Source organism: Salpingoeca rosetta, assembly GCF_000188695.1.
Source record: "Salpingoeca rosetta unplaced genomic scaffold supercont1.10, whole genome shotgun sequence".
Classification (NCBI taxonomy): domain Eukaryota; class Choanoflagellata; order Craspedida; family Salpingoecidae; genus Salpingoeca; species Salpingoeca rosetta.
Genome location: NW_004754924.1, coordinates 1110483 through 1135691, shown reverse-complemented (window position 1 = coordinate 1135691; position 25209 = coordinate 1110483). Strand labels below are relative to the sequence as shown.

The 25209-nt window shown below is 55.9% G+C and overlaps 6 protein-coding genes across 6 annotated transcripts in view; 4 read left to right on the top strand and 2 right to left on the bottom strand.

Annotated features, from left to right (window-relative positions):
• PTSG_04542 (uncharacterized protein) overlaps window positions 1–4470 on the bottom strand; it is a 6635-nt gene extending 2165 nt beyond the window's left edge. Inside the window, exons 1-13 of the mRNA XM_004994581.1 lie at window positions 3269–4470; window positions 3012–3102; window positions 2725–2826; window positions 2493–2558; window positions 2264–2322; window positions 2057–2117; window positions 1690–1761; window positions 1387–1423; window positions 1119–1188; window positions 789–876; window positions 592–642; window positions 251–317; window positions 29–120 (exon numbers count right to left, since the gene is read on the bottom strand). Coding sequence (XP_004994638.1) covers window positions 29–120; window positions 251–317; window positions 592–642; window positions 789–876; window positions 1119–1188; window positions 1387–1423; window positions 1690–1761; window positions 2057–2117; window positions 2264–2322; window positions 2493–2558; window positions 2725–2826; window positions 3012–3102; window positions 3269–3966 — 1554 coding nt within the window. The 5' untranslated portion in view covers window positions 3967–4470. The remainder of the gene's footprint in view (window positions 1–28; window positions 121–250; window positions 318–591; window positions 643–788; window positions 877–1118; window positions 1189–1386; window positions 1424–1689; window positions 1762–2056; window positions 2118–2263; window positions 2323–2492; window positions 2559–2724; window positions 2827–3011; window positions 3103–3268) is intronic.
• Window positions 4471–4481: 11 nt separating this feature from the next.
• Window positions 4482–7700, top strand: PTSG_04541 (uncharacterized protein). Its single transcript, XM_004994580.1, has 5 exons — window positions 4482–4765; window positions 5047–5315; window positions 5704–5974; window positions 6376–6615; window positions 6974–7700. Exons 1-5 carry the CDS (start codon window positions 4607–4609, stop codon window positions 7463–7465), a joined length of 1431 nt encoding a protein of 476 aa, XP_004994637.1. The 5' UTR covers window positions 4482–4606; the 3' UTR covers window positions 7466–7700.
• PTSG_04540 (uncharacterized protein) lies at window positions 7618–11485 on the bottom strand. Its single transcript, XM_004994579.1, has 10 exons — window positions 11386–11485; window positions 11044–11170; window positions 10761–10832; window positions 10345–10595; window positions 9913–10017; window positions 9530–9584; window positions 9074–9200; window positions 8778–8878; window positions 8164–8389; window positions 7618–7892 (listed from the first exon to the last, which is right to left on the bottom strand). The coding sequence occupies exons 1-10, from the start codon at window positions 11416–11418 to the stop codon at window positions 7841–7843; spliced, it is 1149 nt and encodes a 382-aa protein (XP_004994636.1). The 5' UTR covers window positions 11419–11485; the 3' UTR covers window positions 7618–7840.
• A 268-nt stretch (window positions 11486–11753) lies between these two features.
• On the top strand, window positions 11754–12894 carry PTSG_04539 (uncharacterized protein). Its single transcript, XM_004994578.1, has 2 exons — window positions 11754–12007; window positions 12268–12894. Exons 1-2 carry the CDS (start codon window positions 11834–11836, stop codon window positions 12691–12693), a joined length of 600 nt encoding a protein of 199 aa, XP_004994635.1. The 5' UTR covers window positions 11754–11833; the 3' UTR covers window positions 12694–12894.
• Window positions 12895–14690: 1796 nt separating this feature from the next.
• Window positions 14691–16757, top strand: PTSG_04538 (uncharacterized protein; the record flags this gene model as incomplete). The annotated part of the gene is made up of 5 exons (XM_004994577.1): window positions 14691–14941; window positions 15169–15299; window positions 15627–16204; window positions 16449–16489; window positions 16730–16757. Exons 1-5 carry the CDS (start codon window positions 14760–14762, stop codon window positions 16755–16757), a joined length of 960 nt encoding a protein of 319 aa, XP_004994634.1. The 5' UTR covers window positions 14691–14759.
• Window positions 16758–18634: 1877 nt separating this feature from the next.
• PTSG_04537 (uncharacterized protein) lies at window positions 18635–24841 on the top strand (the record flags this gene model as incomplete). Its single annotated transcript, XM_004994576.1, has 9 exons — window positions 18635–22117; window positions 22322–22405; window positions 22694–22779; window positions 22906–23008; window positions 23262–23364; window positions 23531–23655; window positions 23922–24023; window positions 24307–24757; window positions 24798–24841. Exons 1-9 carry the CDS (start codon window positions 18662–18664, stop codon window positions 24839–24841), a joined length of 4554 nt encoding a protein of 1517 aa, XP_004994633.1. The 5' UTR covers window positions 18635–18661.
• Between the last annotated feature and the right edge of the window lie 368 nt (window positions 24842–25209).

Genomic DNA, 25209 nt, shown 5'->3' with positions numbered 1-25209 from the left:
GGCCGTATGCATGCAGGGGTCCGCGTACCCTGAATGGTTTGCCAGCGCCGAGGTTGAAGCCGACGCGAACCTGTGTGGCGAGGCCAATGCCCCACCACAAGCCCCACACAAACGAAAACACTGCACGCCAAGCAGAGGAGACAGGGGGGGGGCAGAACAATGGTTGTGGGAGAGCGTGTGAGTGTGTGGGTGTGAGTGAGAGAGAGAGAGAGAGTATGTGTGTGTGTGTGTGTGTGCATTGTTGACGTACGGTTGAATACAATGCCAAGAGCAGCGACGTCTGTCTCGGAGAGGCGTCCAGCCATCAGCACCAGCGCCTGCACACACACACACACACACACGTACGAACACATACGAACACACATGTACAAGAATGCAGTGAGGTGAGCAGAGAACAACGACTAAGCACTTGAACACTTGAGCACGTTGCTGCATAGTGTGTGCGTGTGTGTGTGTGTGTGTGTGTGTGTGTGTGTTGCGTGCGGCGACTTGTACCTGGAAGACGCTTTGAGCAGAGAACAACGACTAAGCACTTGAACACTTGAGCACGTTGCTGCATAGTGTGTGTGTGTTGCGTGCGGCGACTTGTACCTGGAAGACGCTTTCATCAAAGACAAGTGCGAGGCCGCTTGGGAGCGAGAGCTGAAGGAAAATCACCAGGGGATGAGTTGCACAAGCACAAAGCGCAGCGTTAGACACGTGCATAGTAGCACCCTTCATAGAAACACACTTACACACACACACAACCACACAAGTTACACGTGTGCATGTGCATGTGGTGTTGCTACCTTCATGAAAGCGATGACGCGGGACGTTGTGACCTCCTTGAAGTGCCAGCCAGGCCACGTCGGCACATGCAACTTCCGATACCACATCCTGCCAAGATGGACGGGAACGACCAGCCGGGCGTTGGGTGCAGTGTGCGCAAATGTGAAAATGTGTGTGTCACGCGGTGAACGCTAGCATGTCAAAACCTAGTCACACACACACATACACGCACGCCCACACATACACATACACATACACGCACACACACACGCCCACAGTCTCACACACGCACCCAGGCACATGCAACCAAACTCAGTGAACAAGCAAGCCACGCGCGAACATGCACGCACGTGTACGCGAAGAGGGTGAAGAGCTGGAAGATGGATGTGGCAGTGGATGCCAGAGGACTGCCAACGAACCCTGGCGTGATGGTGATCACGATCGTGGTTGGCGGTGAGTCGTGGATGATTGGCATTGCATTCGCGCCACGTGCAGTGGTGTGAGAGTAAGAGAATGAGAGACCAAGAACAAGAACAAGATATCCACTGCATTTCACATTTACGACTCCTGCACGCGTGCATGCACGTACACGTGTACACAGGTATCTGCGCAGCTTACCGAGGCCGCTCCAGCCAAATGCGCCGTGAATGAGCAGCTGATGACAAAGAGAGAAACAGAAGCACGCAGCAGAGCAGAATGAGTCAGGGTGTACGTTGGACGAGCCAGTCGTGAACAATGTTGCAAGACAATGTTGCAAGACAAGCGCGCGTGTATGTGTGTAGGTGTATGTATGTGTGTGTATGTGTATGTGTGTATGTGTGTGCGAGCGTTCACATGCTGTGACGCCCTCTATCCCCCGGGTCCGCGCTACTGCCCAGTTGCCACTGCGCGCGTCGATGCCGTGCGTATGCGCGGCGTCACCTGGTTGAATCCAAGGTTGACGAAGATGGCGAAGAAATTGACAACAGCGGCCGGAACCACAATGTCTTGAACCTGTGCACACACGCAAAGGACGGGGGGAGAGGGAGATAGGCAGACAGGCGCACACAGACATACACACACACATACACGTACAGAGAAATACACGAACACACACACACACACACACACACACACACACACACACACACACACACACACACACACACACACACACAAACAGACAGACACGCAGACGGGGACATGGTGTGAATTTCTGTGTGTTGTTTGCGACGACCAACCACACATGCGCCAAAGACAGCAAATGCATCAAGGGGCGTCAAGGGGGCATTTGAGTGGTGGGCGGCACCTGGTAGTATTGGCACGCGGCCGCGTAGACGCCGTTTGGCCAAACCGTCAGCGCAGACCACCTGAGAGTACATTGCACAGTAGTGTTGATAGGGGTCACGAAGCGGTGAGGACACGCGTCTCGCTCATGCACACACACACGCGCGCGCGCGCAAGAAGCTACAGGCACACATATGAACACGCAAGCGCACACAAACACGGGCGCGACCTTGCAAAGAGCGTGGCAAAGCGAATGACGTCTTCGTTTTCCTCAACCAGGCCCACAAGCTGCAATAGAAACATACGCACAAACACACGTTCGCACGCACATGATAATGCGGTGAGTGAAACAGCCGTGCCACTCTTCACAATCAACACACACACACACACACAACACACACACACAAGGCACAATCGCAATCGCATGACGCGCCACGATGCTTGCGAAAAGCGCTCACCTGTCCCGCAAACCAGAAGATGAGGATGACGGGAATAGAGAGAACCGTGGTGCCAACCAGGGACACCTGCACACACACACACGCACACGCGGAGAAGTGACATGGGGATGTGAGGTGAGGTGAGGGTGTGCTCATGCAAGCATCGCAATCCATGATACGACGGGCGCGCACACAAACAAAAACAAGAAGAATGCACAAACACACACACACACACACAAGCACACACTCACACCTGGAACCAGGTGCCGACGAGCAAGTTGTTGCCGGCGCCGTGGGCCTGCGATGCGAGCGTGTTGATGGTGCTCGCCATGCCATACATGAACAGCGTCGCAAGCTGTGATGGACAAGAGGACAAGCGTTGCAGTTGAAGGAACCAGAGAATACTCGCGTGAGATCAAAAAAACGCCATTCTGCACGCTCACCCACTTTCAAAACACACACACACACACACACACACACACACCACACACACACACACACACGGACTTGACCACAACAGCATGTTTGTTGCAGACGCACAATCATGAAGGCCTGTGCGAGGGAGCTGCCGGCAAGCTGGTTCGTTCCAAGATGGCCAAGAAACGCCGTGTTGGTGGCCAGGATAGCGAGACTGTTGCCATGGCGGTAGATGCAGGCGCACGTGACATCGAATAACGTGAGTGAGTGAGTGAAAGAGTGAGTGAGTGAGTGAAAGAAGGGAGGACGCAAAGGCGTGTGCAAAAGCAACGCCAACACAGACACACAGACACACAGACGCACAGGCACACCACACCAACCTGAAGAGGGTGGTCAGGGATGTCATGCTAGCGAGGCGGCCGATGCTCTTGAGCTCCTTGATGATGATTTTGCGCCTGTTGGGTCGTCGTGTACGGCCACCGCGGCGGCGGCCAAACCCATCCTCGGCGCCGTCAAGATACGCAATCTCCTTGGTGACCATCTTCGCCGTGAGCATCTTTGACGATGGGCTGCAGGCAGTGCGTGGCGGTGTAGCGAGGGCGGCGCCAATCATGCTGTTGCCGCCGCCATCAGGGTCCTTGGCGTGATTGGGCGCCGGCCACGCCGCATCGAGAGAGTGGGACCTTGCGCGTTGCCGCTCGCCCAGTGCCGGCGCGAGCGCATGCGGCGGAAACGCGTTTGGCAGGGGAGACGCGTTCGAGGAAGGCGAGCACAACGAGGAGGACGAGGAGAGCGCCGATGAGTCGGCTGAGGAGGAACGCGAGGATGAGGGTGAGGCGGCGAGAAGAGGGGTGGACGAGGTTGACGAAGGCGGCGGCGTGTGGTCGGCGGTGGCCGAGTCTGCGCGGGAGGAAGCAATTGACTGGCGACGATGGATGCTTAAGGGAGGAAGAGGCGCTGCTCGAGCCACTGGTCCACGAGCGATGTGGTGAAGTGGCCGGCGCGCCTCCCGTGTATTGAGAGGCTCGATGGTAGATTCCCCTTGTTGACTTGCGTCGTCATCGTCAGATGAAGGCATGGTGTACGGCGTGGGCGCAGTTGGGAGTGCTCGACCATTCAGATGATTTGACCCGAGTCAGCAACGTTTGAAGAAAACCAAGCAAGTCACTGAGGAACCAACGAACCAAGCAGTCGTCAAGGTTGTGCGAACAACACAGAGCTTGCTGCACTTCTAGCTTGAAGCGAACCACGCGTCAGAGCACAAAACCAAAACAAAACACGCAACAACAAACAAGAGTGGCGGCTGTTGTCGATGACGTGCGCTGGTGTAAAGTCAAGCGGGGGGGGGGGCTTTGTCGCACGCAAAATGGAAAGGAATTGACAAACCGAATCAACACACACACGCAAACGCAAACGCAAACGACGCTTGCACTTGAAAGGCAGTCACGGGAGAGAGGGGGGAGCCAATGGTTCGTTGGGCAGGGCACACTCAAGGCGGCGCCAATAAACAGAACACAAGAGAGGTAGCGGCAGGGATACAGCGGCGATCGCGATCAGAAGGAAAAGGAAAGCGCCACACACAAACAAACAAAACGGCAGGAGATTGTGTGACTACCTTTTGTGCTGTCGTCAACGAGTCTGAGTTGTGGCCGCTGGCTCGCTCGCTCGCTGCAACACTCCCACCTCCACCTCGCCTCCACGTTGCACCCCAAAGCATCATGGGCATCTTCAACCCTGATCCGTACGATCATTTGAAGGACCCGCCGTTGTGGAAGAAGGACCTACGGCGGTCCAAGCAGTCGTCAACTTCCTATGTACAACCACTGTCCATCTTTAGACAGGGGCTCTTCTCCGTCTGGCGCTACTCCATCTGGCAGGTGCGTGTGTGGTTGTGTGTGGTTGTGCGTGTGTTTGTTTGCATGTGTGTGTGTGTGTGTTTGTTTGCATGTGTGTGTGTGTGTGTGTATGCGTGAGTCTGCACGCCTTGTCAGTGCACTTCCCCAGCCTACACTCCTTTGCCAGTGTACTTTCCCTTGCGTGCACCCGCGTCTGCACCCGCGCCTGCACCCGCGCCTGCACCCGCGCCTGCTCGTCATCCTGTTCTCTCACACCATGCATGCGCTCACACCCCCACCTTCGCATCACAACTCCATTGCAGGCTGTGGTGCCAGAGCTGCTGATCTGGCTGCTGATGTACGGCATCGTCGGAGCCGTGTACCGTCTGTCCGATGACCATGTGCAGTCCCGCATGGAGGCGTTCTTCTCCTACTGCAAGAGCTTTCAGGGCTTGATCCCCCTCACCTTTGTGCTGGGCTTCTACGTCACACAAGTCTACGGGCGCTGGTGGAGCCAGTGGCAAGCCATCCCTTGGATCGGCAAGATTGCCATTCTCATTCACGACATGGACGACCGTGATGGCCCAGAGGGGTGAGACGCCACTGCCGTGTGTGACCGCTTGGCAGTGCTGTCTATGTGTCTGTTGTTGTTTGCTTTCTTTCTTATTTTTATTTTTTTTTTGGCCTGCCTGCTCTGACATGTGCTTTGGATGCTTCACTCTGCTGCTGTTCATCTCTCCGCATGCATATATGCATACGCTTCAATGCTGTGCGCACGTTCCAATGCTGTGCGCACGTTCCAATGCTGTGCGTGCGTTCCAATGCTGTGCGTGCGTTCCAATGCCTTGCTTCTCGTGCGTCTCATGCTCACACCACCACCATTCCCACTCGTTCACCTCCACGACAACCACGACAACCACCACAACCACAACCATCACCACCACTCCCCGCTTTTCCTCGCCTTTCCTCGCCCCTGGCAGCCTGCACGTGCGATGGACGTTTATGCGGTGGATCCTGCTCGGCATGGGCATCACCTTCCAGCGCATCTCCACCAGCTTCCGTAAGCTTTACCCAGACCTGCAGAGCTTCATGGACGCCGGCCTGCTCACCCACGAGGAGCGGGAGCTTTTGGAAACGTGCGAGGCGCAGGTGGAGATTTGCTATCTGTGGGCTGGGGAGCTGCTTCGCCGGGCCGAGCGCGACCGCCCGCAACACGTCGTCTCCTCCTCCCATCTCCGCCTCCTCAGGACGGTCAGTGGCAACGCAAGCCGTGGCTGAACGTTGGGTTGTGTGTGTGTGTGTGTGTGTGTGTGTGTGTGTGTGTGTGTGTGTGTGTGTGTGTGTGTGTGTGTGTGTGTGTGTGTGTGGTGGCCAGGGGGTTATTTGTGCATCTGTCTGTCTGTCTGTCTGCATGTGTGTCTGTGAATCTATCTCTGTGTGTGTGTCTGTAAATCTATCTGCCTGTCTGTCTCTCTGTGTGTGTGTGTGTGTGGATGACTTGACTTTGTGCCTCCAAATGAATTTGCATCTCAAACGCTCTTGTGTGTGCCCCGTGTCTCGCTTACCCTCTGATCCACCCGTCCGTTGCTTCCTTCTTCTTCTTCACACCACACAACACACAACACACACAACACGCAACACGCCGCAATCAGGAGCTGGTTGCGTGGCGCACGTCAAACGCCATCCTGCGTGGCTTCAACAACCACCCCATCCCGATTGTCATGGTGAACATCATTGGCTTTGCCGTGTACTCGTACTTCCTTGCGGCCGTGTTTGGGCGCCAGTTCCACCTCAGCAACGAAGCTGCTCCCTCATCCTCCCCGCGATTGCGTAATGGCGAGACTGTGGACTACTACCTCCCTTGGTTTGGCATGATGGAGTTTATCTTCTTCGTAAGTCGCTTCCGCCACCTGTTCCTGTGCAGCTAATGTGGTGTGTTGGTCTGTGTGTGTGTGTGTGTGTGTCTGTGTGTGGTCATGTGTGTGTCTGTGTGTGTGTCTGTGTGTGTGTCTGTGTGTGCACATGTGTCTGTGGTTGTGTCTGCCTGTCTGCCGACCTGTCTGTCTGTCCGTGGCTCTGCCTGACGATCTATCTGTCTGTCTGTTTGTGTGAGCGTGTCTGACAATCCTCCCCCCCCCACACACACACACACACGCACACACGCACACGCACGTTCCCGTTCCCACCATCCACTCCTCGCGTTCCCAACATCCCACCACCTCTGTCCTCCCCCCCCCCCTTTGCTTACAGGTTGGCTGGTTCAAGGTGTCTGCGATGATGTACGACCCCTTCTCCGCGCACGGCTGCGAACATGTGTTGAAACGCGTTTGGGACGAAGAAGTGTCGTGGGGCCGTCAGGGCGCCGCGTTTCGCTACTGGAAACACATGCCATCCATGGACGCGCCCCTTGGCATGGACGCAACCTTTGGCCACATCCCCTTTGGGCTGGAGCCGACCAAGGCCACACCGCTGCTCACCAGCACCGAGATTGAAGAGGAGGTTGGCCTTGGTGACGAGGCTGGCACGTACATGCACCACCGCAAGACCATCACTCAGCGCCCGTTTGGGCCACCCATGATGCAATCCACAGCATTCCGTGCACACGTGACGCAAGATTCGCTGGACCGAACGCCCACACGCCCCAATGACAGCAATGGCAACAGCAGCGGTGGTGGTGGCGGTGGCGGTCTGCGGGAGCCGCTGCTGGGAAACAACGAGGAGCTCATTGACACGGGCGAATGACCACTCGTGTAGCATTGTCTGTGTGCGTGTGTGTGTGTGTGTGTGTGTGTTTGCTATCTCTGTCTTGTGTTTGTACGTGGCTCTCGACTGTTCTTTGTTGCTGCCCGAGCTGTTCCTGCGCTTTCGCTCTTTCTTGTGCTCTTCTCCCTATTGTTCGCTGGCGTTGATGGTGGAACGCGCGTGTATTGTGGCGACGCTAAACGAGTTTACCTTGACATACACACACACACACGCACCAACGACAACATGCATCACATTCATATGTACAGCGAATCCACACAATGATTCCATAAGACCACAAGTCGCACACATGCACACGCACACGGACTCAGACCCGGACAAGACACAACACCCAACAACAAGCACATGCCCGTGCTATGTGATTTTCCTGTTGACGTTCTTGTATCCCACGCCAACACACGATGCACTGCAGCGACCAAATCAAAGGCAGTGATGGTGGTGGGGATGATATTGGGGATGGTGAGGGGAGCTGGGTTTGCGTGCAAAACATAGACATGAAACGATACAAGATACAGTCAAGCGCGAGGCAACAACGAGAATCACGTACAAGCACACATCCAACACACATCCAACACACACAACATGCAATGTACACGCAAGTGCGCACCCGAACCCCTCCATTCCATAACAAACAAACAAACACACACACACACACACACACAACGTGTGGCACATACTAGATGAGGTTTGTCTCTGGATCACGACGCAGCTTGAAGGTAACGCCAAACACTTTCTTCAGGTCGCGAAGAAATTGCACGGAGTAGTCGGTCAGCTCGCCAACACACACCTTGGACACGTCCTGCGAGCAGAGCGCCATGAGGGCAAAGGTGACGCACTGGCACTGCCGGTCCGTTGTTCCGCTGCGCTTGATCTCTTCAAGCAGCAAGCGGCTGCACTGCTTGCCTGCAGGCATTCGGGTGGCGAATTTCAGACGTGTTTGTTGAGAAGGGGGGTGAACAAGTAGGTACGTAAAGAAAATGGGTGCGTGGAGGTCGTGGAATGCACCGATTGGTGTGAAGTGGAATGAAGCGAAGTGAAGGGGGAGGGGGGGGGGTCAAGGCGGCATGGGAATGCAATACAACCACACTCACACAACATACAAATACAATCACACGCACACCACACACATCACACCACATGAGCACACACACACACATACACATACACACCACACACATCACACCACACGAGCACATACACACACATACACACACATACACACACACATACACACACATACACACACATATACACACACATACATACACACACACCACGGTCAACGACCCACCAAGCTCCTCTGGCTGCTGGCGAGGCTGCGCCGTGGCCTGTGCACTGAACAGATAGCCCTGCGTCGTCTCCGCAATCAGCGACACACCGTAGCCAGGCGCCCTGCATGTCGCAGTGACGAAGATATTATGGTGTAATGATGAGCGCGCACAGGGTGTGCATGGGTGGGTGACATGGAGAATGTGCATGGGAGAGTGACCTCAAATTGAGCGTGCCCGTACGCGCTGCCACATACGCACATACTCAAGGGCACAAAACACACAAGCTCACACACTCTCTGGCTGTATGCCAACTCACTTTCCGCCCTTGTCCTTGCCAAAGTGCTCGGTGTAGAGAAAGACGTTTGGGATGAAGTTGTTGAGCACCGAGCGCGCGCCGTCCACCACGCGGTTCGACGTGTGCGACGCCGTCAGCGCAGTGTACACTGAAACCCCACGTCATTGGTGGTGGCGATGGTGTGTGTGTGTGTGTGTGTGTGTGTGTGTGTGTGTGTGTGTGTGTGTGTGTGTGTGTGTGTGTGTGTGTGTGTGTGTGTGTGTGTGTGTGTGTGTGTGTGTGTGTACACGAGTCTGTGAGCGTCTGCGTGTGGTAGCCCGACAGCTCTTCCTCTCTCCGGATAAACCTCAACCATTCACCGCCACCGCCACCAATACAACGACACCATCAACCACTACCCATCATCAACCACTAGTCACCACCAACAATACCACCGACCCCCAACAAAACAACAGCGACAAGCAGCGGCTGCCTCACCAATGCCGCGAACGCGCTTGACTTTTCCCGGCAGCAGCGCTCGAAGCGGTGTGACCTGACAACGGTGATGGTGAGTGACGGTGTGGTGGTACAAGGGCGAGGGTGGAGGGGGTGAGAATGGCGTGATTGGCCATGCAGGTGATGGCGGTGTGTCATCACTGGGCACAACAGCGCCACACCACATCGGATGTTGCAGTGCACAGTCCATTCCACCAAATCATCATCATCATCATCATCATCATCATCATCATCATCATCATCATCATCATCATCATCATCATCATCATCATCATCATCATCATCATCATCATCATCATCATCATCATCATCATCATCATCATCATCATCATCATCATCATCATCATCATCATCATCATTCGCACCTGACGGAAGATGGGGCACTGAAACACAATTTCGCCGCCGCCAGCGCTCTGTTTGTCGTCCTTGCTGTCGTCACGGCCACTACCGCGGCACCCGCGCTTCAGAATCTGGCACACGCACGCACATGGATGAAGAACAACAGGGTTGGAGAGGGCATGCCGGAGGGGGGGGTAAGGGTAGAGATGATGTCATGTCAAACAACAAACGTACACGAACACACAATCTCATAAAACAACACAAACGCTTTCGCACGCACACACAAAAAACGCAGCTCAAAAGACCAACACACACACAAAAAAAACGCAGCTCAAAAGACCAACACACACAAAGCTACACGCACACACGCACACACACACACACACATACGCAGCTTCACACACACACACACACACGCACACACACACACAAAGCTACACACACAAACACACACGCACCTTGAGTTCGAGCCCGTCGTCGAGGCCAAAGCGCTGCAGCACGGGCAGCATGGTCGTACGAAGGATATCGACGTTGGGGTCCTGGTCGTCGTTGGTGATGCCAGTGAAGGTGATGTGCAGCGGCTTCTTGCCAAATGGGGCCACATACAGCAGGTGCTCGAGGTAGTAGCCGATAGATCGCGCTGTCCCACAGTTGAACGTCAACTTGCGCCCGTTGACAATGTTGCCTGGCCGGAATGTTACTTGCGTGCCTATGGACAGCATTGCGAAGGTGACAATGTTCAACAACAAGGTGGCAATAAGCACCACCACCTTCAAAATCGCAAATGGAAAAGGGATGCAAGTCACGAGGACCTGGAGTCGCACACACACACACACATACCCACACACATACACACACACGAAAGCACACGAACCTGTGTCGTTGATGGTAATCTTTGTGCCATCTGTAATCTTTTCCATCAATCGGAGGAACTTGACCTCATGGCCTGTCGCAAACAATACATGGAATCGAGTGGATGAGCGATAAACCAGAGGGGCCAGAGAATACACACGAGCTTACGCAGCGATCGGACCGACAAGAAAGGCCCGCAACAAGACGATCCAGCTGAGCATGACGACATTAACAGATTTCACTCGAACACAAACGATGCACGCACGCACACATGCGCGCACACACGCACACACAATGCGACGAACCTCTGACGCCGGGGTTCGCATGCTCTGAACGGATGTTGTTAAAGCGACACGGTCTGCCACTCAGCAGCGACAGCACAATGCGCTGCCGAAAGTAGTTTGACGATTCGTACACGATTGGCTTTGGTTTCTGTGGCGTGTGTGTGGCGTGTGCGTGGGTGAGAGAGGTGGAGGGTGTCATTGCTTGGAGATTGCAAGCTGAACAAGCACCAAAAAGCACCAAAAAGCACCAAATGCGCAACAGCAAATGCACCACACACACGCACGCGTGTACACACGCATGCACATACGCACGCACATACGCACGCGCACGCCCAAAGACACACGCATATGCACAACAAGCACCTTGACCAAAGCTGCTGCTGATGGCGGTGGCATGCTTGCTGGTTTGCTTTCCTTGTTGCCTTCACGTGGGTGGTGGGTTATTACTGGAAGATATGGCGAATCGCCCACAATGCCCACAAACCGCTCGGTGGTCCTGTCAGCAGTCAGCAGGGAAACGACACCGACCCCTCAACGTTCACACACACACACACACACACACACACACACACACACACACACACACACACACACACACACACACACACACACACACACACACACACACACACACACACACACACACACACACACACACACACACACACACACACACACACACACACACACTCAACGTTCACACACACACACACACACAACGTTCACTTACGCACACACACACACATCGTTCACTCGCCCACTGGTTCCCTCTTTTGGAGCTCCTCCCTTTTGTTCCTGCTGACAGGCGCGTATGCTTGAACAGTATGTGCAGCGAGTGGTGGCCGGGTACCTGGAGGACTATGTGACCAACTTTGATGCATCGCAGCTGAACCTGTCGTTCTGGCACGGCAAGGCGACATTGGCCAACCTCAACTTGAACACAGCTGTCCTGCAAGAAACGCTCGAGCTGCCGCCATGCCTTCGCGTGAGCTGCTTCCCTGCGATCACTGTGTGGTGACCCGTGTTGGTCTGCCACTTCCCTCCCATCGTACGAGTGCAGCACATCAACACTCACTCACAATCACACTCACTCACTCACTCACTCACTCACTCACTCACTCACTCACTCACTCACTTACAATCACAAACCACATGGTACTCGCTTGCATGATACACGCTCACTGGCGTTTCTGAATGCATACGCTATCACCCCATTCAACTGGACTTTGGTTGCTGGGGATACAGCTGGCGCATGGGCGAGTTGGCCGCCTCATCATTGAGATTCCATGGACACGCATCGGGTCAGAGCCCGTGGTTGTCACGCTGGAGGATGTCCACTGCACGCTCATGTCCATCGACGCCGATGCCGCGGTGTCCGCCGCCACCTTCACGCACCTGTTGTCATCCCACCCGGCGCGGGCACCCGATGCACCGTCATCGCCTGCAGCGCGCAGCACACCACCCTCGTCCCCTTCGCTGTCCGCGTCGTCGCGGCGTGGGTCCCCACGACGCGGGAGCGCAACCCAGACTGCAACATCGCCTCGTGGCGCTTCATCATCGCCACACAGCAGCAGCAGCAGCAGCAGCAGCAGCGCCAGCAGCCGCCGTTGTCGCGCAAATCCTCTTCGGCCAGCGTCAGCGCGTCTGCCCCTGGGTACCTGCAAAACTTGATGCACACCGTGCTGGCTAATATTGTGCTTCGGGTGAACGGGCTGACGCTGCATGCAAGCATGGACCCGGTCGTTGCGCGCGTTCATGTGCACACGATCGAAGTTATGACGTGCAGTGCAAACTGGAAACCCGCCACGTGTCAGGTAGACGCCCAGCACTTTGCCATGCACAAGCAGCTCAGCTTCAGCGGCATCACTCTCCACCTCGACGAATCACACGTGCGTGTATTTGTGCATGCGTACGTGTGTGTGTGTGTATGTGTGTGTGTGTGTGTGTGTGTGTGTGTGTACGTGTGTGTGCATGTGAATGCTCCAGCCGTCAGTGTGCTTTTTCACTTCGCTGTTTATTCGTATGCTTACATTCAATCACTCTTGTACACTTTGATCCCCCCTTCAGGCTGACAGCTCAGCAAACGTCGTGTATCCGCCCGTGCTGTCGAACCTCAACGTGCATGTTCGCTCAAGGTATGCAAAGGTGTCATGACGCGCTGATCGGGACGTCATTGCTGCAACCGCACATCAACACTCACACACACACACACTCACTCACTCACTCACTCACTCACTCACTCACTCACTCACTCACTCACTCACTCACTCACTCACTCACTCACTCACTCACTCACTCACTCACTCACTCACTCACTCACTCACTCACTCACTCACTCACTCACATGCGCACACACTTGCGCACCTATTGCTCGCGCGTCACATACGCGTAGGCTGACGTTTACGCACGGGTTCACAGCAGGACCGAGCCTGGTGCAAGCAGACGTACACCTCCCCTCCGCCACCATCACCCTGTGCGACCAGCAGCTAACAGCACTGGTCACAGCAGCATGCGACATCGTCGCAGCCATACACACGACAGAACGACATCTGACACGTCTTCACCGGCAGCAGCAACAAGAGGAGGAAGAAGAAGAGGGTGGAGAGGACGCTGGAGATGCTGCTGCCGCGCGTCGTCCTGTGCTGTCCAGTACCCCACACACTACCCCACACACTCGCAACACATTGGCAGCAGATCGCATTCACACCGCAGCGGCTGTAGCAACAGCAACAACAGCAACAACATCAACAACATCAACAACAGCAGCAGCAGCAGCAGCAGTCATTGGGACATCACATGCGACAGCGGACGATCCGAACCGGCAGCGCGCAACAGCAGCGGCGACAGCAGTAAACACGCCATTGGCGGCAGAAACCGCTGGCTCATGGTGGAATCTCTGGTTATGGGGCAATGATGAAGATGATGATGATGATGATGGTGATGATGATGATGATGATGATGACGGGAACGCAACCGGCGACAGTGATGATTGGGCAAATACACATGAACCAGGTATCAATGATGGGGGTGACAGCATAGCAGCACCAAAAACAACAAGGACACGTCAAGGCAGAGCGGCGACAGCACGGGAACAGTCGGTCGATGACGCTGCTGTGATGTTCCAGGGAGGAGTGCACGTGGGGCAGCTGTCCTTGCACCTGACGAGCCTTCAGCAAGTCCTGCGAGACCCTTTTCTCGCCTATTGCCGCGTGCACACGACGCCCTTGCTGTCCTTGCATTTGGCAGGCGCTGGCCTGTCTGCTTTCACGTCTCCATCAACACACCTGCAGCTGACTGCTGGATTCAACACCTTCCGTATCATCATGCCGTCCTTGCAGCCGCCACGGCCTCCACACGCTTCTGCAACACCTGCTGCCACCGCGACTGGGCCGTCCAACGCACAGCACGCAGCAACGGCAGGGCGTGCACGTGCCTCGTCGCACTTGCTGCTGTCCGCGTCATCGTTAAACACCAACATTGCATCAACAGTAGCAGGAGCGAGTATTGATGCTAGTGCTGGTGCTGATGCTGGTGCTGGTGATGGCCACGTCTTTGTCTTCATTGGCCGGCGCAGTGCAAGGTCGAACAACCAACGCAGTGGCGGTCACGGGAACAGCGGCGATGACGATGGTGGAGATCATGATGCGAGGCGCATGGACCGTCCCGCCGCTGATGATGATGATGATGGTGGTGGTGGTGGTGGTGGTGGTGGTCGCCATAATCGTGACGGTAAGGATATGGCAAGCAGTGAAGAGAGTGAGATCGATCACGCCCGACACGCGGGTTCGAACGGGAAGCGAGGTCCAGATGGCAACAGTACTGGTGGCCGTGGCGGTGGCAGTGCCGACGTCGGCAACGGCGCTGCACATCTTCGTGACACGCTGTTCTTCCAAGCAACAGCTTCCACGCCCACTGGAAGGTCCGGCAAACGTTTGCCTGTGGTGCTTGTTGATGCACTCGCACTCTCTGTCTCTCTCTCGCGCGCGCGCTTCTGGCACGAAAGGAGCTCGCATGTGCTCCTCCTAGAAAGTGGGAGGGGACTTGTGACATTTGTTCTTTTCGAATCCTCACACATACACACACGCACATGCGCACTCACTTGGTCACACACGCGCGCACACATGTACACGCATGCATGACGTGCAGGGCGCCATCGCAGCGGTATGGCGGGGTTTCACTCCGCGCCGCGCTCGAAGCCACTGATGACTCACCATCGTCAGCGTCAACAGCAGCAGCGCCATCCCACGGTCATCCACAGCAGCGCAGGCACGTTGGAGGTGACAGAACAACGGCTGCGGCGGCAGCGCGCCGAACACATTTGGATGTGTCGTGCGTTGTTTCCACGTGCGCAGTCACTCTAAATGCTGACATCATGCATGGCATTGACTGTGCCGCGGCAATGGTGGACAAACTGGCCACTGAACTTCGTAGCGGACTCGGAGACACGCTTCATGGCCACCACAGCGGAGACGATGACCAAGACAGGCGTCCGCCACGCCACACCAGTACACCGCGCGATGGCGCCAGTTCACCGCATGCAGCAGACGAAACACTCGACACCAAACACGCTGCACACACTGCACCCAATGATCACGACAACCAAGATGGCGGTGGTGATGACTTTGACGGCAACGGTGCCGAGGACTACGATGATGACTACGCTGGAGATGACGGTGGTGAGCAGGACGTCTCGCCGCCGCCACTGTGGAGCGTTGATCGCCTTCGCTTTCTGAAGCTGACCGGAAGCTTGGACCACTTTGTCGTGTCGTGTGATGCAAGCTGGGTGCTGGCTGCGACCATGCAGCCACAGTCACTCCCTCCACGCGTGCTTGCATGCACAGTTGACAACACCCGCCTGACGGCATCAATCAAAGTCCCAACGCCCCTGGCAGCAGCCGCATTCTCGGCCACAAAGAGCACCTCGAGTTGGCACGATGCGGAGAGTGCAGCCTCCTCGACAGCGCCTTCTTCGTTGCCAGCACCGCTGCGGCTTCCAATCACTGCGCTGGTGCAGTTTGACTGCGAGCGTGTGACTGCTGGTGCCAGGTCCTCCACATCTGTACCGACTGCAACACGCGGGCCAAAGAATGATACAGCACGTGACGAAGCAAACGTGGCGGTGGATGAGGTGGAGCTGGCAGCGCTCACGGCCCGGCAGCTGCGGGTGGCGTGTCGGGTGGAGGTGCACCCACAAGGTCTACTCGATTTCATATGCACAGACGATTCAGACAGCCACAGCGAGTCTACCTGCACTCCCAGGGCCGATGATGGGTGTGGCAGCCAGCATCGGTGGATGCAGTGCGTGCGCACGTGCAACGCTGACATTACGCTTGCACGCGGCGAACTTGACCTGCACGCTCTCATACAGTGCACGCACCGCGAACAACAACAATCGGAAACATTGCTGTGTCCGATTGTGCTGACAGCGTCCGGCTTCTGCCTTGAACTTGTCGTCAATCAAGCTCTGGTGCGTTTGTGTATATGTGTGTGTGTGCGTTTGTGTGTGTGTGTGTGTTGGTGCTGGTGCTGGTGTGTGTGTGTGTGTGTGTGTGTGTGTGTGTGTGTGTCCGTGTCCGTGTCCGTGTCCGTGTCCGTGTCCTTGGCCATGAATGCATGTGTTGTTGAAGCATGGTTATTTGGGCTTCTGCAAATGTGACACCTCGCCCACGCTTGCTCACTCTGGCTGGTTGTGGCGTGGCATCAACAGGCGCTGCGGTGTGGCATCGTGGAACTGAAATGCCAGCGCAGACACCCCTCTCTGCTTGATGGCGAGCAATGCACCCTCTTCCTCATGCCGTGCTCGCCAGCCGCCCATCACTGGCACAACAATGACATTGCTGCGAACGGCCACCAAGCACAGCAGCAGCAGCAGCAGCAACAACAACAACAACAGCAGCAGCAGCAGCAGCAGCAACAACAACAACAACAACAGCAGCAGCAGCAGCAGCAGCAACAACAACAACAACAACAACAACAACAACAACAACAACAACAACAACAACAACAACAACAACAACAACAACCAGAACCAAGCACAGCGCTTGTTGTGACGCTGGAAACAGAATGGCCGTCATCAACCACGGCTGAATGGTCAGGAGCGGGTGGTGGCGATGTGGACCCAATGTCCGTGGAGTCAACCTTCAGACCAAATGTGTTCACCATCACCACCTCTCCTTTCGCGGGTGCACTGGACGCATCGTGCGTTGATGCAGCATGCACCGCTGCCTTTCACGTGCTGGAGTTGGTGTCGTGTGGGCCTGGTCTCGAAGCAGCCGCTTCAGCACCAACGCAAGAGCAGCCGTCCACACCACAGCAGCAAAACGACAGAAACCTCCATAGCAGCGAGCAGCCGCAACAGGAGCAGGGACAGGGTTGGCTGGGAAATCTGTCGCATTGTGTCATGCAAGCAGACCTTGCGTCTGGTGCCCTTGCTGTCGTTCATCACAGCGACGTTTTGTCCCGTACGTCCTTCCTGCCGTCATTAATCCGCCACATACATTCCAACCCCGCAGGCCTCAACAACAACAACAGCAGCAACAACAGCAGCGGCGACAACCTGGGCGGGTTACCATTCGCTGTCGGCTCCGTTGAAGCACCAGTAATGATGGTGATGCATGTGCCGAGTATCACCATCACCCCCAACACCACCACACCACACGTCACACGCATGACGGAGCTGCCGCTGCTGCTAGAGTTGTCACAACCGACGCTGCCGTGGTCCGTCGTCGTGTCTCCCTTTGCTCTGGATGTGTTACCCTGCAGCAACAGGACCCCTGAGCATCGTGCCGTCCAGGGTTCATATCATCGCCTTGCCTGCATGCAAGAAACACGCGCCCACCTGCATGTGCATGAAAGCATGCAGCACTACAAGCCCGCTGGTGGTGATGTGTTGGGCTGCGGTCGCCTGCGGTGCTCCGTCGCGCTTGGTGCTGTTGCTGTCGATGCAAACGAAGCTGCTGTTCATGCGGTGATGGAAGTGATGGAGACAACCCTTTTGCGTGACGCTGCCCTCGCCTTGCTCGCATGCGTGCTGTCATCCTCCCAACAACAACAACAACAACAACAACAACAACAACAACAACAACAACAACAACAACAACAACAACGGCAGCTGTTAAGATCACTCAGCATGCACTTGCCCAGTGTATCATTGCGACTGACTTCACCATCGACGTCTTCTTCATCATCTTCGCCATCAACACCTCTGTGCAGCCTGAGCCTGACAGTCGACGACGTCAATGCAAATGTGTGGCGCAGCGGCGCGGATAAAGCCGTCAAAGCGCAGTTAAAGGTTGGAGGCGTGTGCATGCAGGCAATTACTGCTGCAGACGCTACCGACCCATCGCCAATTGTGTTACTGCGCACCCGCCCTCCTCTTTCATCCACAATCACGCATTCACAGCGACCAACAGGAACAGCGCCACCACTTGCTCCTTCCATGTCTTCTTCTTCTTCTGCTGCTGCTGCGACAAGCAGCACGCTGCCGTTCCTTATTCTAGACGTATCCCTGCCGCAACAACAACAACAACAACATCATCATCATCATCAACAACAACAACAACAACAACAACGAGCTGAGCGAGGTGCGGCTGCGCCATCAGTGCGTGTTCGCTGTGGTGGTGCTACTCTGGTGGGATGGATGCCAGCACTCACACCAGCCGTTCACGTGTGTCACGGCATCATCAACGGTGTCATCAACACCATGGAGCGCACGCTTGCATACGCTGTCAGTGGGGATGATGACCAGCACACGTCAAAGAGTGGTGTCAGTACACGCTACGCCAGCACCAGCAACTTGGCTGCGGGGCTGCTTGGTCTCTCAGCCCACGACCACCTGACTGACGCCCTCACGCCAGGTGCCACTTCGTCTGCATTAGATGTGGATGTGGATGTGCAAGAGTTGTCGTTGCTCGTGCCGACAACGGCAGCAGCAGCTACTGCATCAACGCCTGCAGCAGCAGCAACTCAACATGACCCGACGCTCCTTGTGTTCGTTCTGCAGAGCACACGGGTGTGCGCGTCAGAGTGGCCCTCAGCAGCTGCGCAAACAGCAGCAGGGAATGTGAACGAGACGCAAGGACAGCCTTGGTGGACCCATGGAAACATTGCCCAAGACAAGGGCCCAAATGCATCCTTTGACTCGACGCTGGATGCCGCATTTTCGCTGGGATCAAACGGACTCTTTGGCTCATCCACTCGCGTGCAACTGCAACTCAAAGGCATCTCCGCGTACACGCTTCGCCCACGCACCACTGCAGACTCGTGGCTGGACGTGTACAGGCACCAGAGGGACATGACACTGAGGGCTCCCATCATCACAGACCTCGATTTCACGTTCACGCTTGTGCCCACGCATAGAGGCGGCGGTGGTGCTGCTGGTGGCAGTAACAGCGGCGCTGATGTTGATGGTGCGCAAGGCATTGATTCGCATGCAACACTCACACACGAACTGCTTGTGGAGGCTCCACACGAGATTGTTGCGTTTCTCAGCAACGACCAAGTGGCCGGAATGCTTGAGGTTGCCATGAGCAACGCACTGCCGTTTGCCCTGGCGCTTACGCACTTACACTGGCGTTCGCCGCCACCACCAAACTCTTCTTGGCAAGAGCGGGTGGGCTGCGTCACGTCTGCAATGACACGCCGCAGGCGTCTGCAAGATGACAGCAATGCAGCCGATGCGGAAGGTGATGTGTATGCCACGTCGTGGTGGATGGCACAGGAACGGCTGGACAGGTACGCAGCAAAGCTGACTCGCTCGCCAGGCCGCGATGTTGCTGGTCGCTGGTCGTCACTGACACCAACGCGTGCGCACAGCAGTGACATTGCGCACACACAACTACACCAAGAGCAGCAGCAACATCAACGACATCATCAACGACAATCGAAGCAACCACAACAACAAGAGCAGCACCAGCACCAGCACCAGCACCAACACCAGCACCAGCAGCGCCGGCGACTGCGAAGTGCAGACACCTCGCCATCACCGTCACCAACGCATTCCCGCAACCGTCGTCGCGTCCGCGGACACACACGCAGCGCGAGCATGGGCACAGCGACATCACCATCAACGACAGCAGTGACAGGGGCTCCAACAACACCGGTAGCAGCGGGACCGGTGTTGAGCGGCATTCCGGTAATGATGACTGCATACGCAGACGATGATATTGTCAGCGATGTTGGTGGTAGACACGCCAGCGACGGTCTTGTTGAAGTGGACGAAAGGACTTTCCATGCCACCTGGATCTCGCAGACCCACGGGATACCGACACGCCCAATCCCAGCAACAGGGACTCGCAGTCCATCAGGGTCGTTTTCACAAGCACGCCACTCTCTCCACTCTCTCCACTCTCCGCACCTCGCAAGCAGCCACTACGAACATCGCCATCACCGCCACCAACAACATCAACGTGGGCATCGCCGCACAGCATCGAATGCGTCGGCCATCAGCTTCGCCTCCGCTGCGTCCTCGGTGCTGTTTGGAGGAGCGCGGGCGCCGCAGTTGAGCCTGGACATGGCCGTGTCGCTTGCCCGCGTCACCCTTGTCATGTACAAGGCAGAGAGCCCCGCACACGATGTACCGCCACACAACACCTTTGTTCCGCAGCAAGAGCAGCAGCAGGGACGCAGTCAGAGCGAGCAAGCATTTCACAAACAACCGCACCATGCCCTACCACGCCACAATCAATCACACCACAACCAATCACACCACGACCGACTCAGCTTCCAGCACCAGCAGCACCAGCAGCAGCGTCAGCAGCTTGGTTCGCACAACGCCGTGTTGCATGCACAGGCGCTGCGGAATGTGGCGGGGATTGTTGGCTTGGCGGTGCCGCTGCTACGTGTGCAAGTGATTGGTACAACGTTCCGAGCCCGCACCAGCGCCGTCGAATCGACGTACTCGCTTCTGCTTGGCGACGTGACCCTATGCACACAGCGGCATCGCCCCATGCGCACGTGTGTGCGGCTGGCAACCGAGCTGTTGCGAGATGACATGTGGCAGCACACGCTTGTTGGTGTTCGATGCGCACACGCAGATGGTGTCGTTGACAGAAATGCTGATGAACACGATGACTATGTTGACAAGGGTGATGATGATGATGATGATGATGATGATGATGATGATGACGACGACGACGGACACCATCGCCATGTGGAGGATCGCTGTCCTGACGCATTTGCCGCCAAAGCCACAACTCATCCCTACCACGTTCCAGTCCCACCCACAACATCATCCACAGCACGACCAACAGACGGCGACGACAACGCACGTGGCATCCCGGCTGCTGTTGCCAACAACGCAACCACGGCTAATGGTGACAATGAAAACTCTCGTAGTCATCAGAGAGGCGCTCGCGCTGGTGTGCGTACAGTGGAGGTGGCGGCGCGAATTGATGTGCGTTTGTCCAAGACGGACGATCCTGCACACGTCTCTGTGCAGCTGCCGGGCGGTGTGTGTGTGCACATCCCCGAGGAAGTTGTTCTTCTTGCACTCGAGGGTGCGCGCGCACATGCTGATGACATGGCTGCACTGAGCGCTGTCTTCTCGTCCCTCACGACGTTGGGTGGTGCTAAGGAAAGCTGCGCTGGCTGCGTTGCCGACAACGACGACCATGAGGGCCACCCACAGTCAGAGCAGCAACACCCAGGTCATCACTGCCGCGGCGGGCTCGGTGGTGGTCAACCACACCCGCACACAAACGACACATGTGCGGAAGTTGCTGCAGGCGATGGTGCTGGTGATGTGCTGAGCCGTGCTATTCCGTTGACTGCTGAGCTCAGGGTGCGGCACATTGTGTTTCGCGTGTCGGGAGGAGCGCAAGCAACAGGAATGACGGCCGCTTTGGACGATACCTCGTGTGATGGCGGTCACGTACACCGTGGCGGTGTCAGCACACACGCAGAAGAGACGTGGTGGCTGGAGGCTAGCGTGCACGGCATGACTGCCAGCTTGTCATCATCAGCACCATCGCAGTGTAACATGACAACGGTGCCGAAAGTTGTGGCCACCATGACTGACTTGTCTGCATCACTGGGATGCACCGCACTACCAACTCCCTGCTGCCTCCTCCCAACAGGCGGGCTCATCACACTTGAGGTGGGCAGTGCTTGTTCATATGGTGTCTGTCTGTCTGTGTCTGTGTCTGTGCTCGTGTACGTGCCTGTGTGTCTGTCTGTCTGTCTGTCTGTGTCTGTGTGTGTGTGTGTGTCTGTCTGTGAGTGCATCTCAGTGCCCGGTGTTGATCATCACATCAAATAAGTCACGGGAGCCGCTTCATATTTTGTCGGCCGTGTTAAACAGGCAAGCATTGGCGTTGCAAGCACGTTCCCCTCTGAGCCGCCATCGACACACGTTGCGGTGGCCATTCGAGACATCGACCTCACGGTGCGCATTTTGCGCTCATACTTTGTGTGTGTGTGTGTGTGTGTGTGTTTGTTTGTTTGTTTGTTTGTTTGTTTGTTTGTTTGTTTGTTTGTTTGTTTGTTTGTTTGTTTGTTTGTTTGTTTGTTTGTTCGTTTGTTTGTTTGTTTTTTTGCTTGTTTGCTTGCTTGTTTGTTTGTTTGTTTGTGTGTGTGTGTGTGTGTGCGTCAAACAGTTCTGTGTGTGTGTGTGTGTATGTGTGTGCGTGCGTGCCTATGGCTGACCGCTGGTGTGATGTGGTTTTTCGTACAGGTGCAACCCGAGCTGCTGTTTGTCTGGCCGTTCATTCGCACGTCGGTGACTACAGTTGAAGACCTGCTTCATGCAGCCATGAATCGGTGAGCAGCATGAGCAACGCCTGTATTGACCGTTGTGGATGCTGTGTGTCATGAGCGCATCCTTGCCTTTACTGACTGTGCGGTGTGTCAATTGTGTGCCTACTTTTCGTCCGCGCATCCTGACAGCCTGAACGAGAGCATGAGGCAACCTGAGGGTGTACACGCTGGAACATCTCACACCGGCGGCACTACTCCCGTGCCTGCGCAGGAAACGCAGTTTGATCTGCAGGTGTGTCTCTGTGTGTGTGTGTGTGTGTGTGTGTGTGTGTGTCTGTGAATGGGTCTGTGTGTGCGCGTGCGTGTGTGTGTGTGTGTCTGTGTGTGTGCATGCAAGAATGCGTGCGCCTGCGTTGGGTGCATGAGTGTGTGCGTACTGGCGGACATGCACCTTTGCCCCACTACGCAAGCCCCCATGCCGCGTTTTGGTCCTTCCTATCCCATGCACCTGCATCCGTTGCTCATGCCATCGCTGCGATTTGCAGATGGGGCGCCTGGTCACAGTTTCTCGCCCACATGAGACTGACGCTGACATGCACGATCCTCTTGTTATCGACGCCGGAACAATGGTGGCCACTGCACACAGCTGTGAGTACAACCTACTGCGGTGGAGCTATGTGTGGGGGATGTGCCATGAGTTTGCACCTGTATGCATGTTGTGTGTGCGCGCGAGCGTGTGTGTTGCATGCGCTGATGGTGTGAATGCACTCTTCCTCACCATCCATCCAATCTCTTCTTCTCCTCCCACCTGCAGTGCTGTGGCGATACTTCCAACCACGCCGCGTTTCGCGTGTGCTCGTTCGCCCACTGCCACTCCTCGCTCTCGATGACTCAACTTCAAATGCGCAGCGGCAGTGCGTACTGTCCTGCTGGGACCCGGTGCGTTTGAGCGTCTATCTCTCTGTGTGTGTGTGTGTGTGTGTGTGTCTGTCTGTCTGTCTGTCTGTCTGTTTGCCTGTGTCTGTGTTATGTGTCTGTCTGTGCACATTCTCTGTGCATGTGCCTGTGTGTGTCTGTGTGTGCGCGCACTCTGTGTCTGTTTTGCTTTGGACGGTGTGCAAACTCCACGACACAACTGACACAGCGACCTCCCTCCCTCATTCCCTCCCCTCCCCCGTCTCTCCTTCCCCTCTCCAATAACACAGGTGGACGCAGCGTATGTTGTTGCTCGCGTCATTCACTTGAATGTCGCTGATGAAACTGAAATCGTGCTGCCTCAAACGGCCCCCACAGCCAGAATTTGGAAGGTAACTTAACAACGATACCAACAACAGCAATATCAGCATAAATGCGTAGATGCTACGACGTGCCAACTGTTGCGTCTGCATGTGTGTGTGTGTTTGCATGTGTGTGTCAATGTGTGTGTGTGTCTGTCTGTCTGTCTGCCTGTCGACCTTTCTGCTTGGTTGTGTACCTGCCATACTGCCAGCTTGCTCGCCTCCCAACTTGTCTTCCCTTGGTGACTGATTCCTCGCTTCTCCACTTTGTTCACGCCTTGTCTGCTTGTGTGACCGGGCCCAATGCGTGCAGCTGTCCTGGCAAGGTGGTGCGCGCACAGGCGAGGACTCGACGCAGTTGCTGGCTGCAGTCTGGCTGTCGTCCGTGCCCTGCCCAGAGGAGCAATGCCGCTTCACCATGACCACCGAGCTCGCCTCCACCACGCTGGCACTGCTCACACCTCGCACTATGTTCAACCAGCACCAACCACGCAACGCTGCGTGTTTCAAGACGACTGCGTGGCTCAGTCCAACAGCATGCCGCCCAATCTTCCAGCTGCAACTCCCCTCTGCAAAGGCCAGCGTGTCAGCTGCAGCATCGCAAGCAGCCGCAGTACCAACACCGCCAGCGGGTATAGGTGAAGTGCACCCGCGTCCACCACGCCTGTTTGTGGCTGCAGAAGTGGAGGTGTCGCTCGTGCATTTTCCCCATCTTGCTGAGCAGCCGCACACGCGCGTGCTCACGATGACCGCAAGAGCGCGAGGTACGCAGGCCAGTGCTTCCTCACGCAACAACACCAACAGCAGCACCAGCGATGCTCAGCCTGCGCCACCGAAGCTGCGGTTGAATGTTGACGCACCTGTTGTGGACGCCACACTCACGCCACAATGCCTCGATGATCTGCAGCGCATGCTTGCTCACGTTCACTTCATCACGAAAGCAAGCGCAACTGCACACCGCGTGTCAACACAGGCAGCGCAGCAGCAACAACAACAGCAGGAGCGGCATCAAGAGAAGCGATGTTTGCCGCAATTGTGGCAACACGTGTTACACAATACGACTACGACTGATTTGTGGATCACTGCACCACCTGTTGCAGCACAAACAGGCAACACGAACCACAGTAATCACCACGACAGCGCGGATGATCGGCCGGCATTTCGTGTGTTGGCGGGACAGCATTTCCCACTCGACATTGTGGCGCGTGCACGCCAA

Excerpts from the sequence above, each read along its gene's own strand:
- PTSG_04539 (XM_004994578.1), top strand. The coding sequence starts at position 11,834 with ATGCTTGAACAGTATGTGCAGCGAGTGGTGGCCGGGTACCTGGAGGAC. Across the intron at positions 12,008-12,267 it reads AGCTGCCGCCATGCCTTCGC|CTGGCGCATGGGCGAGTTGG; the intron begins GTGAGCTGCTTC and ends CTGGGGATACAG.
- PTSG_04541 (XM_004994580.1), top strand. The coding sequence starts at position 4,607 with ATGGGCATCTTCAACCCTGATCCGTACGATCATTTGAAGGACCCGCCG. Across the intron at positions 4,766-5,046 it reads GGCGCTACTCCATCTGGCAG|GCTGTGGTGCCAGAGCTGCT; the intron begins GTGCGTGTGTGG and ends ACTCCATTGCAG. Across the intron at positions 6,616-6,973 it reads TGATGGAGTTTATCTTCTTC|GTTGGCTGGTTCAAGGTGTC; the intron begins GTAAGTCGCTTC and ends CTTTGCTTACAG.
- PTSG_04540 (XM_004994579.1), bottom strand. The coding sequence starts at position 11,418 with ATGCCACCGCCATCAGCAGCAGCTTTGGTCAAG. Across the intron at positions 10,833-11,043 it reads TGCGAACCCCGGCGTCAGAG|GCCATGAGGTCAAGTTCCTC; the intron begins GTTCGTCGCATT and ends TGTTTGCGACAG. Across the intron at positions 10,018-10,344 it reads ACGACGGGCTCGAACTCAAG|ATTCTGAAGCGCGGGTGCCG; the intron begins GTGCGTGTGTGT and ends TGCGTGTGCCAG.